At 32.9% G+C, this 14,129-nt stretch overlaps 1 protein-coding gene across 2 annotated transcripts; it reads left to right on the top strand.

Moving 5' to 3' along the window:
• Positions 1–1,852: 1,852 nt before the first annotated feature.
• LOC130932874 (phosphopantetheine adenylyltransferase-like) lies at positions 1,853–5,723 on the top strand. Of its 2 annotated transcripts, none has more exons than XM_057862327.1 (8): positions 1,853–2,422; positions 3,274–3,363; positions 3,455–3,582; positions 3,674–3,745; positions 4,574–4,633; positions 4,928–5,022; positions 5,207–5,276; positions 5,344–5,723. In XM_057862327.1, the coding sequence occupies exons 2-8, from the start codon at positions 3,327–3,329 to the stop codon at positions 5,458–5,460; spliced, it is 579 nt and encodes a 192-aa protein (XP_057718310.1). In that variant the 5' UTR covers positions 1,853–2,422; positions 3,274–3,326; the 3' UTR covers positions 5,461–5,723. The 2 variants fall into 2 exon arrangements, with proteins under 2 accessions (XP_057718310.1, XP_057718311.1); XM_057862328.1 differs by having other exon boundaries at positions 3,279–3,363.
• Positions 5,724–14,129: the final 8,406 nt, after the last annotated feature.

Raw genomic sequence — 14,129 nt, forward strand, 5'->3', positions numbered from 1 at the left:
AAGTTGTCCACGAATCCACCTCTTCCTCCGCTTTCGTCACCACTTTCGTACGATTTTGGTTCCTAAGGTAAGAACGATTTAAAACTAAGATAAACCTTAGCGACGATTTTGTATGCAAAAAGAGGTTGAAAAATGAAAAAAATTTTCAATCTTTACCTTAGAAACCAAAATTGTACTTAACCATAATTTTATATAACATTTTTTGTTCTCTTATTTTAAATATCTTATAATATGCAATGCTTTATATTATAATATTAATTTTATAACTCATTCTCTTTATCACTATTTTCTTGACAAATTTTAATATAATATTTGTATCATCATTATGACTTTAAATATTGTTTTTAAGGTTATGTTTGTTTTTTAAAATAAGATAAGACAAAACACTAAAAACAAGATATAAAAAATAGAAACACAGAATTTAGTGTTCTTATATTCATTTGGTAATAAAATATAACAAATTATGAAAATCTAATTTATTCTATTTTTTTATTCAAAAAATTTGGGAAGAAAAATATAATAATAAAAAGTATAATTATAAAAAATTAACAAAAATAATGAAAAAAAAATGAAAAATAAGTTGTGTCTCTTATTAGTGTCTCTTTCTTGTCAGAATGGATACAAAATACACTAATTCAATCTCTAGACACAATATTTCTATTCATATTTTATCTATCAAATATGATTTTATATCTCTGTATCTCTATTTTAGTGTTCCATTTTTTTGAGCCTAATGTACGAATATATATATAAAGTTACTTTGTTAATTATTATAAGAACTGTTATAAAATATTAATTAAGAGGACATTAATATTGTTAAAAAAAATCTAATAGCATAACTAGTTAATTATTATGAAAATTGTTACAAGAATTTAATATTGAGATTGAAAGGAAGGATCTATTTAGTTTTATAATAGAATGATATATACAATAATATATTTATATAGTAAAAATGTAAAGAATTTATGTATCATGGCTTGAATATAAAATACTTTATTATCAATTTTTCTAAAATATAAATAGATAAATAAATTCTCCATAAATATAGACACAACATGCTTATATACTTATATACTTATATTTATATTTATATATATAAAAAGAAAACTATTACTATTATAATAAAGTTATGTTTAAAGCGTAGAATACAGTGTGACACATCCAACATTGACAAATCTAGTTGCTTCCAAAACAATTTAATATTAATCACATTTTATATCAGTATTGTAACTTGTAAGTTTATTATTATTATTATTATTATTATTATTATTATTATTATTATTATTGTAACTTGTAAGTTTTTTCTTTAAATAAAAAATAGAGAAACTCAAATCTATAACTTCATAGATAAATATGAGGAGACAATGCTATTTGAATAATAATAATAATAATAATAATAATAATAATAATAATAATAATAATAATTTTATTATTATTATTATTTAAAAAATAATAAAATAAAAATGAACTGAGATGAAATAAAAGAACAACATTAGTTTACGTCGCTTTTTATTTTTAATATTAAAGAAAAAGATGTATTTTATTGTATCATGAAGATATGAGATATATTACAAAATTATAAAACAAATATAAAAAAATAAAAAGATCAAATTTAAAAATAAAAATATTTAAAAATTAGATTTATATTTATAATTTTTTTATTTTTTTAAAATTATAAAATTAAATCTCAAATTTATATATTCGTAAAATTTTATTTTCAACCTTAATTTTTTTTATCTCCACATGAAAAAATACTCAATTTATTTATATCAATGAATAAGCAAACGCATCATATTTGTCCATTTAAAAACAAAATAGCCTTTCAGAGCGCACAAAACATCTGAGAGAGACATACAGTGACAGTGTGACACAATTACACACGTCACATTTTGGGGCATAAGCATGGGGCATAATTATTTTGTTTACCGTTCGTCTCCGGTTCCTCCTTCTCCTTCCTCCCTCACTGTTGTTCTCTGTTGCGTTTTCTCTGTCTTCTCCCGAAGCCGCCACTGCCGTTGCGTGAGGCTTAGTCACTGTTCGGGTCTCAACTTCACGATCCCAGGGAAATACCGCCGCCAGGAGTAGTGGTGGCTTGGCCACGATTGAGGGAACACGACGGAACAGAACGCCTCCTCTCATCTTCGCCGCTTCGTTAACTCGGGTCGTTGCGAGCTTTCCCTTCGTGGAGGCGCCGCTTGCTGCCACCGGGTCGTTCGTCGCGGTCTTTCTCGCAGCTGCTTCGCCTACGACCGCCGCGTCCGTGAACCAGCAAGGCGGCTTTGGGGTCGGTTCCAGATCCAATAGATCTGCCGCGGCTGTCCCGAGTGGTTCTGCCGTTGTGGACGTCGTCGCCTTCCTCAGCTGGTTCTGTTCTCCACCACGTACGATCGCCGGTGTTCAGAGGTCGTGTTTTGGCATTCAGGTAGGTCGATTCCTGAATCAGAATCTCCCATTGCAGATATGGAATTGTTGTTTTGATGCTAAAAACTTATGTTAAGGTGTTGAATTAGATTGTTGAATTCTTGAGGTTGTAATTTCTGTATCCGCAGTCTGTAATTTCGTTTGCTCTTGAATTTCGATTGATGATTCAGCTTCTAATTTTCTGATTTCGTGTTCTGTTGATGGCTTTTCTGTTGTGTCTACTATGGAACACTGGATTTGAATTTTTGCTTGAAATTCTGAATCTGGAATTTGATATTGTGATTGATATGTAATTTCTGTTGATGAATTTTTTTTTTAATCTGGTTCTGGTGTTTGATATGATAATTTTGGCTTTGAAAATTCTGAAAAAGGATTTTTCTATCTTTCTTCATAAAATTTTGCTAAATAAAATGCAACCCGAAGAGTTTTAGGATCATCAAAGATAATTTCTCTATGGATATAATTGTTCAATCCATTGAGAAAATTCTTCAATATTTCAGCATCATTCAAATCCGATTTTTGAACCTAAGATAAAAAGGCAGTAAAATACTCAACTACACTTCCAATTTGCTCCATTAGAGGTAAGATTGCCAAACCACCATGAAAATGGAAAATGGTGGCCAATGAAAGCCCCAATGTAAGGAGGAAGAATTTAAGAGATAGGAATCAATCACTAAAATCATTCATTGCAATTACATTCTTACTAATTACTATATCTATTTATTTATAGTAGATTAATAACTAGTAAAACTATCTTAATTGGACTATTGGGCTCATTTTTATTCGTTACAATTTTTCATCTAGCCGCAGTAGTATAATTACAGCTTCAATCTTATGTTTTGAGCTGTGTAGCTCAGGCCCGTTGTTTTCGAATCGCACGTTGTGGAGGAGACGCCTCTGCTGTTATGTTGAACCTGCAGCAGAAGAAAAGCGAGGCTGACGGTAAGTAACACTAGAACTAGAAATAGTTATGTTTTGAAATCAGCAGAAATGGTGCATCAATGTGTTCGCCTTTTCTTGTTTTGAATATAAGCTATTCCAATGGCCGCTCAAGATGATCCCATGCTGCTTCCCACCCTCTCTCCTCCCAACACCTACCAAGCTGTGGTCAACGGCGGCACCTTTGACCGATTGCACGATGGCCACCGCCTCTTCCTCACCGTCTCTCTCTCTCTCTCTCTCTCTCTCTCTCATTTAGAAAGTTCCAGATTATATATCTATGTAATGTGAAATGTTGAAACTTTTTTAGCAGGCTTCAGCAAAATTGGCAAGGCAGCGGATTGTGATCGGAGTTTGCGACGGACCTATGCTTGCAAAGAAGCAGGTTAGCCTTTTTTTTATGTTACACTTTACATATAACAGGTTCAGCCAAATCTTGATTTGGATGTGTTTATATAACATTTAACTTTTTTGAACCGGCTGATTTGTTGCAAGGTGGATTTTTTTTTTACCCTCTTAGTTCAATTGAAAATATGAACCTTTTTTATTTGCTCCACGCGGTTGTATCTTTAACTTTAATCAGGTAAGGTTTGTGTTATGGAAAGTCATGGCTAAAGAGCCTGTTACTCCAGGACATGATCATTCATTAGTTGAGACTTGAGAGTTAGCACAAGAAAGAAACAATCAGCCTTTGATTGTTTCATTTTTTCCCCTTTTGGTGTCATCTTCTCTCACTGAACTCTTGTAACTTACTATTGGTGTCTGAGTCAAATTATTTTCGGATTGATCAAATTAATTAGAAAAGTATGCTTGAATTCAAATTATAGAGTAATTTCAGTAGTCAATGTGCAAAATTTCAAGCAGTGGAACTGAGTATCATGCTTAAACTGACGAAACTGTTAAGCACTTAAATTTTTTGTCTCTTGAAATTTTTTTGGTAGAGAATTCAGTTTTGAAATTTGGGGATTATTTTTTTATTTTTACAAAAGCTTCTCTATTAAATTGTATAGGAGCTCATTAATTTAAACATTGTATAATTGAGCTTGTTAAGTGGTAACTATAAGATGAAAGATGAAAGATCACCTTATTACCAAGTTATAATTTTTGGTCTGTGGATTATACTCACAAAAGAGCCTCTTATCTTCATCTCTTCAGCTTTTGCTTTTGCTTTTAGATTTGAAATTTCCTTATATGATCCTTCTCCACTTTGCAGTTTGCTGAACTGATACAACCCATTGAGGAAAGGATACGCAATGTTGAAACCTTCATAAAGGTACAGAGGCAATGGCAGTTTTCCTTACACTCTTACATATAATTATTAACCAAGAAAAGTTTACCCTCTTCATGAAGGGTGAAGTTATTTTATTATTTTGTTGACATATGCATGTCTATTTTAAGTGGTGTGCCTTTGTATTGTTCTGAGGGTGGATGGGCAAGAAAATGAATGATGTCCTAATCTGCATCCATACGTCAATTGCATAGTATAATTAGTATTTAAGATTAATGTGAAAGAGAAAAAAACAGTTATATAAATTTTTATTTGAAATTGGTTTGCAAAAACATGCAGTCTATCAAGCCAGAACTGGAAGTGCAAGCTGTACCAATCACAGATCCTTATGGACCTTCTGTCGTGGATAGGGATTTGGAGGCTGTGGTTGTAAGGTTTGTAATTTGCAAGCTTGTGTTATGCCATTTTTATTTGTTGTTTCCTGATGTTGCTGATCATGATAATTAGAGTGTTGCTCTGATAGATAACTGAGCAGGTTCATAAACAGAAGTGATTTTATGACTTTCAAGTTGTCATTACTGATTTTTTCATACCTGACTCGAGTTGGTTATCTTACAGCAAAGAGACAGTGCCCGGTGGACTAGCAGTAAACAGGAAAAGAGCTGAAAGAGGCCTTTCACAGTTAAAGGTATAGCTGTTTATTTTATTTTATTTTCTATGACATATTATAAATTGTTTCTGTGGATCTTATGCAGATTGAAGTTGTAGATTTGGTCTCTGGAGGTTTGGGTGAAGTTAAGCTGAGTTCATCAATGTTAAGGAAGCTTGAGGCTGAAAAAGCCAACCAGCAAAGCACAATATCACATACTTAGTAACGAAGAATTTGTTGAGCTTATACATATATTATTTTTCAAACGTAGTTTACACTTTACACTGCCCACGATTGCAACATGCAAGTTTAGTTTTTGTTTCATCAGAGTTCAGAAAATGGAGGTAATAACATTTTAGGAGGGGGAAAAATAGGGAGAAACTTGCAAGTCCTTGAGATGGAAGAACTTTTCTCCCTGCAGATAATATTTGTATCATTGAACTTATTTAATGAAATGTTATTTCAAGCGAACGTTGATTTTACCCATTTTAAGTTTTTAACTGAGTGAATTTTTTCTACGAGAATTAATTGAGTATCTTATAACGTAAAATTATTTAAATGTTAATGGCGTAATGCTAAACAATTAACTCTAGTCAATTTTTTTTGTTCTTTTTCACCGGGTTTTCGAAATCAATTTGGAAAATATTTTTCTACTTCTAAGTTGATCAAATTACAATAGAGTTTAATCTCTACACAAGATATTAAATCAAGTATGTCACGATGTAGACATAAATATTTAGCTTTAGTATATTCACTTTTGCAAATAATTGTTTTTTACCTAAAAAACATTTAATTAGATGTAAATTTAGAAAATTTTCAAATGTACCTAGACCATAGTAATAAAATTAGATCATGATGTGCAAATAAAGGTTTTAAATTTTTTTAAATCAACGGACTGCTTGGCGGTTGAAATTGTAACAGTTACGTGAAGAGTGAACAGGAGAGTATATAAGGCAACGAATACTTTAATTTTGAAATTCTAATTCTGAAACTTGCTCACATATGCATGCGTTTGTGTTTGTTTCACGAAACTGACTGAGTTTGAAAATTGCGTTCGAAGTGATTTTTTAAAGGTTTGATCTTCTACTACTTCTTCAAAGTGCATGCCTTTTTTGGACACTGCCTTCAAGTTTTTTTTTTCCTCCCATACGTGGTGTACAAAGTCTTTCTCGAACCGCATTTCTCCATGCATGGCGCTAAAGATTTGATTTTTTTTTATTATCCATTTCCTTAATTATTCTTGGCTCTTTGTGCATTGAAAATGGCTGTTGTTTCTCATGTCTATTTTTTATAACTTTGTTTTTCGTAGATCACTTTGGGCCCATACGTTGAAGTAGGGGCTGAGCACGTATCCGAACTTAAATTGAACCAATTAAATTGATCTCGGGTCTAACCTGAACCAAACTAATGACTCTTTCTAGTGGATAATGGTTTTGGAGGTGAGGAACCCAAACTAATCCATAGACTCGACTATATATTAATTAAATAAAAAATAAAAATTTAATATATATATATATATATATATATATATATATATATGTGTGTGTGTGTGTGTGTGCCTTTTAAGAATTCTGTTAGGGTGTCAATGGAGTATTTGTACAATATGTACAATGGGCTATTTATCCTAATATGAGTTAAAAAAATGAACATCTAGAATAAAATACTACTAATTTCTCAAACACAATACATACATACTATCTAGAATAACCATCTGGGTATCAGAGATAATAAACATCTGATATTCTACTGAATCGAACATCCCTAAACCCCATTATACACATTGTACAGATACTCCATTGGCTCTCCATACTTCCTCGCCTTTTAATATGTTTGGATTTTAATGTGTTTAGTTTTTAATGTATTTGCTGTTTAACATGTTTGGATTATTTCTATTAATATTACATGTTTATTGTACTTACAGAATTTTTAAGATAAAATTTTTTTTTTTTATGAATTTCTGTTTCATCGGGTACCTAATTACCCGAACCGAACCAATCCGTTTTTAATTAGTTTGGTTTGGTTCGGGTACACACAAAAAAATAAAAATCCGAACCAAATCGAACCAATTACAATTCAATTGGTTCGGTTCTAATTTAACCTTAAATCTGAACCAACCCGACCCGTGCTCATCCTTACGTTGAAGGGCAACAAGGAGGAGTAAATCCTTATAATAGTTCCTGAGATTCAGCGAAATACTCAATTTGGTCCCTAAGATTCCAATTTCACCATAATGGTCCTCCAGACTTAGCTCCGGGCACCATAGTGGTGCCTAGGTCAATTCCGGTGCTGACTCAGCTGACGGAGTGCTGATGTGGCACTCCTTTGCCACCTTGGAGGTTCCCAACAGCTATATGACCTAGAAATATTGTAATTGGACCCAATTTGGTCCCTCTCCCATTATAAAACCCTAATTTATTCTCAATGTTTAGATTGCGTTCCTCTTCTTCTTTTTCTTTTTCTTCTTAATCGAAATTCATTGATCATCTGCACTTATTTGACATTAATAAACTATTATGGGAAGTGGGAGCATTGCTGCAAGCAATTTGATAAAGTCACCTTCGAATGGGTACTGTACGAAGACTACTGACAGTGGGAATACAACACGCGTGTTGGAATGGTGTACCTGTGGCTGCCATCCAGTTTTGCGATGGTTTAGGATAGATTTAAATCTAAACAAACTTTTTTGTTGTTGTCCTAATTATAATGTGAGTTAATTTGTTAGTGTTTTGTTAAGTTGTTAGTTCTTCTTTTTTTTTCTGTAGCATATTTAAATTTTTTGTTTGTTTCAGAGAAATGGGAAGAGGTGGTGTGGGTGGTTTATGTGGGTAGACACTGGACAAGATGAAGGTGCCGAAAAATCAGAACTTGTTAGTCAAAATGATGAAGTAAAGCTAAACTTTGCCTGGAGATTAGCAAAGTTAGAAGATGATGTTATGAGTCAAAAATGATTCTTTGTTGTAATGTTCTGTAAAATTTGAATGCAGTTTCTTGTTAGTTTATATATTTAATGAATGAAATATATGAATGCAAAAATCTGAAGTTGTTATAGTAATGTTCTTTTTGTTGTTAGTTTATGTAATGAATGAAATATATGAATAAAAAAAATCTGAAGTTGTTATAATGAAATATATGCAAAGTATTGATCCTGTAATTGCATCATATTATGAATGATGCCTGATTCAAGTAATAAGTATAAAGAATGGAAATGATTCAAGTAATAAGTATAAAGAATGGAAATAATAAATTACCATAAGGAGTCATAATTATATAATCATCAATGTACAAGATACTAAATATAGTGCAAAAAAGGTTATGTGGTATAATGTTTATCCACAATCATAGTTATAGACTAAAAAATAACACTAAAGATTGCACATCTTTAATCAAACACTGTCTAAGTTTTTCACAAAAAATAAAGGCATATATATATATATATATATATATATATATGATCTAAAGTTTTCAGTTCTTCTTCTTTGGAGTTGGTACAAATTTTATGTAGTTTGTCATTTTTGCTGTTGTTCTTGAACTAGCACTCCGCATTGGATTGAATGGGATAGATGATGTTAGTAGAGAGGACTTCTTTCTTTATGCCAACTTTAAAGGCCTTGTAGGGACAGCAACCTATGAAGGAAAAAAATAACACAAACTCCTTTTGTAAGAGATGCAACACTTTTCTATGAGTTCCAATTGTAAGAGATGCAGCACTTTTACCATCATCCAAATACACCACGAACTTCTTACCTACTAATAACTTTGTAATCGAAATACTATGCTCATAGTACACATCAACCACTCCTCCATTCTTCTTATCACAAATGATTATCTTTATTAGTTATTTAGTTCCTTGTCACTACTCAATTTCCTTAAACCATTCTCCAAGTCTCTACCAGGAAGGAGCCACTAGCAGTGCTTTATGTCAATGCATATACCAATATTCTTTCTTTATTTTTATTAAAATTTTCATAATATTGAGTAATTCATTCATCTACAAAAAAACATAGAAATATAACTTTAGAATGCAAAATTTGATAGAAATTTTAAGATACAACAGTATAATAACATTTCAATCCATGCAAGCATCTTTTTTAGGTACATTGAATATGGAGCTTATGGAAGGCATGTTATCTCTTGTGCAACACCTTTTATTCTTTTGTAGCATCAAATATAACCTTGATTATTACATATATCTACCACAATTCTATTTTCAACTATTCGGATTTTACTTTATGTAATTTTTAAAGTACATATTCACTTTATGTAATTTTATCCTATCCTTGTCCTATTAGAAAAAACAGAATGTAAACCCCAACCCACCAAAAAATGTATGAAACCCTAGCAACTAAAGAAATGCTACCAGTCATCTGCATCAACGATATTAACAACACCGTCATTGTACCAAATAATCACCTTTAAAAAAAAAAGCGAAGCTTACCTTCATTCACTAGATAATGCCGCATGACCTAGCTTCCAAGTGAGGAGAAGATGATCAAACGCACTCCGTCAACGTCACTGTCGTCACGTGACACAAAGAATTCCAAGAAACTGACCTTTAATATTTTGCCATCGAAGAAGGAAAAAAGAAAAAGAAGAAGAACGAAAGTGAGTGTAGAAGACGAAGGAGTTCCTATGTTTAATCAGGCTTATTTTGATGCAACTTTCACACCTAAACGGCATCGTTTTTCTCAAGAATGGGCACCAAACCAAAACGGCGTCGTTTAGAGAACTTCCAGGGTGGCATAGAAGTGCCACATCAGCACTCTGTCAGCTGAGTCAGCACCGGAATTGACCTAGGGACCATTATGGTGCTCGGAGCTGAGTCTGGAGGACTATTATGGTGAAATTGGAATCTCAAGGACCAAATTGAGTAATCCACTGAATCTCAGGGATTATTATAGGGATTTACTCTAACAAAGAGAGATTTGCTGATGAGCGGTCTCGGCTCATTATATGAGTTTCAATTAATTCTAAATTTGAAATGCATTCAGTTTAAAGTCAATTAACTATCATCTTAATCACAATATGTGTTACACAAGAGGACTACGCGCATAGATTGGAGGCTGCGACCCAGCAATCTCAACCTAGTGGGACGACCCCGGCTCCAATGCCTCAATCGTTGATCCTAATAAGGTTTGGCGCGCGACCGCCTTTGAGCCCTACAAGAATCACGTTTATGTTTTGGGGTTGTTCTTCGCCAGTGGCTTTTGCACCTCCACATTGGCGGCTTCATCTGCCTTTATACCTCTGCCACCAGCCCTGCCAATCCCGAGAAAGTTGTCGATTTGAGGGAGGAGGTGCAGAAGCTTACACAAGAGCTTCACCAACAAACTCAGCAGTTTGATGAGAGGTACAACGAACTTCTTGTATGTGTAGAAGACACCGTTGCCATCAGGTTGGAGCTGATAGAGAAGTTGGAGTGGCTAGAGCGCTTGGAAGACCAGATAGTAGTGTATAACAAGCAGATGTGCATTGTTGGTGGGGTATCGGCATCAACACTTAGTCTGCCGCCTCAGCAGGAGAAAGATGACAACGACAACAATTATCGGGATCCGTAAAGTTTAGGAATTTAATTTTTTCCAGATACCATTGAAGTACCAACCTCTAAGACCTTAGAGAAAAGCTGAACCACCATAGCATCAAAAAAAGAAGAAGACACAAAAAGCTGAACCAAAAGTCAAGCAAACCAGCAAGGTAACTCAAAACACTTCTATTTTATCTTCTTTAGCATGAGTTTTCATACATTCCTTTTTAAAAATATATATTATATATAAGAAGACTCTCCATGTCAAGAACCTGCTGATAAGCCTGTTGACTTGTCTATAAGGGACACTCCCACAATTCAAACAATTCCTCTGTCTCTTCGAACACTTTGAGTTTTAACAAAACTGCCATAGATTCTATGCACTCTTCGAACTCACTAACTCGAGAAATTGAGGTATTTCGATAATTTTTAACTATTTTGTTTCACTAAATTATGTTACCAAATATTAACACGACTTTCAACACTTATAACTTAACCATTACATGTAAAAAAAATCCACTAAAGAGTCACCCTTAGTTTCAAACATAACGCCCACCAAAAACAAATCTCCTGACCAAAAGAACAAAGAACCTTTACCATCCTCCTCATCAAGCGGGCATGTCTTGTTACATTATTTGCATGATGAAAAAGAAATCAATCATCCTATTAAAGAGGGTAGATTCTAAAAACCTACAAGGAAATTTTCTGAAAGCTTAGACCATTAAAAAAGAAGCTTTTCCTAAAAGGATCGATGTCGATGTTATAGCTCCTTCTTCTCCTTCCATTAAAAACAGTCCAATGAGAAAACTAAAAGAAGATATTAATCCTGCCTCCCATGCTGATCCTCAGGTTAATGAGACATTAAAACTTGGTGATGAAGCTAATCTTGGTGTCGACACGCACCAATAATGCAAACAATCTGCACCGAACCAAGCTCTTGTTTCTAATTTATCCCACAAAATGGAAGTGACTCCTCAATCTTTATCCATCAACAAGTCACTATAATTTTAATTCCCAAAAGAGTTAACTCCACAAGATCTTGAAAGTTTAAAGAGGCTTCTTCATCTGTCGAAGCACACTGTTGATGAGTGGTTGAATCAAGATGATCTAAATAGTTTGTTCTCTGACATTATGAGCTCAACTCTTGAGTATCGAGTACCTATCAACTTCTCCGAACAAGTGAAGAAATTCATGAAAATTATTAACAATTTGTTCATCTCTCATAGCAAGTTTACTGACTACAAGAAAGCCATTACAGAGATTGAGACAAAATATGCACAACTTGAAGTTTTGTATGCATCATCACAAAAGACTTATCACAAATACAAAACAAATGTTGCTCATGCAGCCTATACTCTTAAATAGCTGGTTCGACAAAGAGAGAAACTTGAAAAAGAACTTGTTCAAGTTCGCACAGATGAAGCTCTACTGCAAGGTCCTTTCCTCAAAGTTGATAAGAGAAAAAAAGACCTTAATTGAGAACTATACAAAATGAAAAGCACTTGAGCTGAAATCAAAAGAAAATACGAGAAGTTACAATTTGAAGAACATAAAAAAATTATTGTCTATACCTCGATTGATGAGGAAAGAGTGTGTCTCAGATTCGACCTGGAAGAGCTTTTGGAGCCAAATTGCTTTGTATTTATTTTCATTTACACTTTTGTTATCTTTATGGTATCGACATTTTGTCTTTTATTTTAGATATTATCTTCTAGACATCAATATTGTTTTAAATATTTTCCATTAATTGATTTAGCTTTGACAACAGTATCAACATATTTAATTTTATAAGCATTTCCTGAATACAACTTGATCACTTGATAAGGTTCTTTTCAATTAGGGGACCACTTTTCATAAGCCCTCAATTTCTTTTGTAATGGTAAAATAGCCTTTAAGACTAATTCACCAATGTAAAAAACTTTTTCTTTCACCTGTCAATTATAAACACGAGCTATACTCTCTTTTTAACAGATAAGATTATTGAGTGCTAGGATACGCTCACCATCCAAACCATTTAGTTCATCAAATATTGTATTCCAATAGTCTTCGATTGGCAAATCATCTTGCCTCATCACTCGCATAGTATTAAGATTAATTTTCAAAGGCAACATCGCACCATGGCCATAAACCAATTTATAAGGAGACGTGTTTGTCGATCCTCTTGGCGAATTCCATGATACGAGTTCTGTGGAACAAACTAAGAACTGTTATATGTCAATTGGTCCAATTACAAGAGCAACAACTAAGAGAATAAAAGAAGGTTTTGTAAACATGACTAAATCATTTGTTTAAGAGATGTAGCAAGAATTGGCCAAGACAATGGTTAACGATTATGGAAAATCAAACGTCTTACTATTTACAAATTGCATTGAAGACTCTCGTTAGTCAAGTTAGATCAAATAGACATTACTTTATTAGTATTTATTTTAAAACTTATTTTATATTTATTTTATTTTATTTTGTTTTTGTTTGTTTTAGACCCAATTATGATTTGACCCATTTTATTTTAGTGAAGATTTTGGAACTAAGAAATATAAAAATCTCTAAATTTTGTAGCCACATTTTTTTTTTCAATTTTGATGAATGAAAATTTCTTGAATTTTTTTGAAAAAATTGGGTGTAAACAGGAGAAGTAGAGTGATTCTTTTAATTGTTGTATCAAAAAATCAAATTGAGGTAGAAGAATTTTTTTTAAATTTTTCATTTTATTCAGAATTTTATTTTCTATTATTTGATATCAAATTTTAGGTACTAGATTAATTCTTATTAGCATATATTTATTCTTTTTGTATCCTCGTATCAAAAAAAATATACATCATCATCATTCATTTTATTGGTTCTGTGTCTCTGTTTTGGTTCCTTTGAATATCACAAAAAAAATAAGTCACGCATCGTCAATTCATCCTTGGTAGCTTTGTTCCTTTCTTGGTGATTAGCTTGTGTATCCTTTGTTTATTGTTTTTCGGCACGGATTCGGTATGCAAGAGAGTTTGTGTACCGAAACGCTAAAAATTTGTTTGGCACATCAGCCATAAAGTGTCAAATAAAAATATTTGTTTTTTTCAAGTCTTTTTGGCAATTCTTTATAAAAAAAGGGGTCAATTTTTTAATTTTTTAAGTGAATATATTTAACTTAATTATTAAAGTTAGTTATACTTAGTATTTAATTAACTATTACAATCGCTTCTTTCTTCTTCCAGGTTCTCTTCCTCCCTTTTCTTTGCCATTATTTCTCCATTATTTTTCCATTCGCGAACAACGACTGAAACCTCCCACCGCCTCTCCTACTCGCTCTGTCGTCGCGCTGCCAACTCCTTCCCCCCACTCAATTATGGTGGCTTCGGCAGCGTCTTATCTGGCACATCCGATTC

Source organism: Arachis stenosperma, chromosome 6, assembly GCF_014773155.1.
Source record: "Arachis stenosperma cultivar V10309 chromosome 6, arast.V10309.gnm1.PFL2, whole genome shotgun sequence".
Classification (NCBI taxonomy): domain Eukaryota; kingdom Viridiplantae; phylum Streptophyta; class Magnoliopsida; order Fabales; family Fabaceae; genus Arachis; species Arachis stenosperma.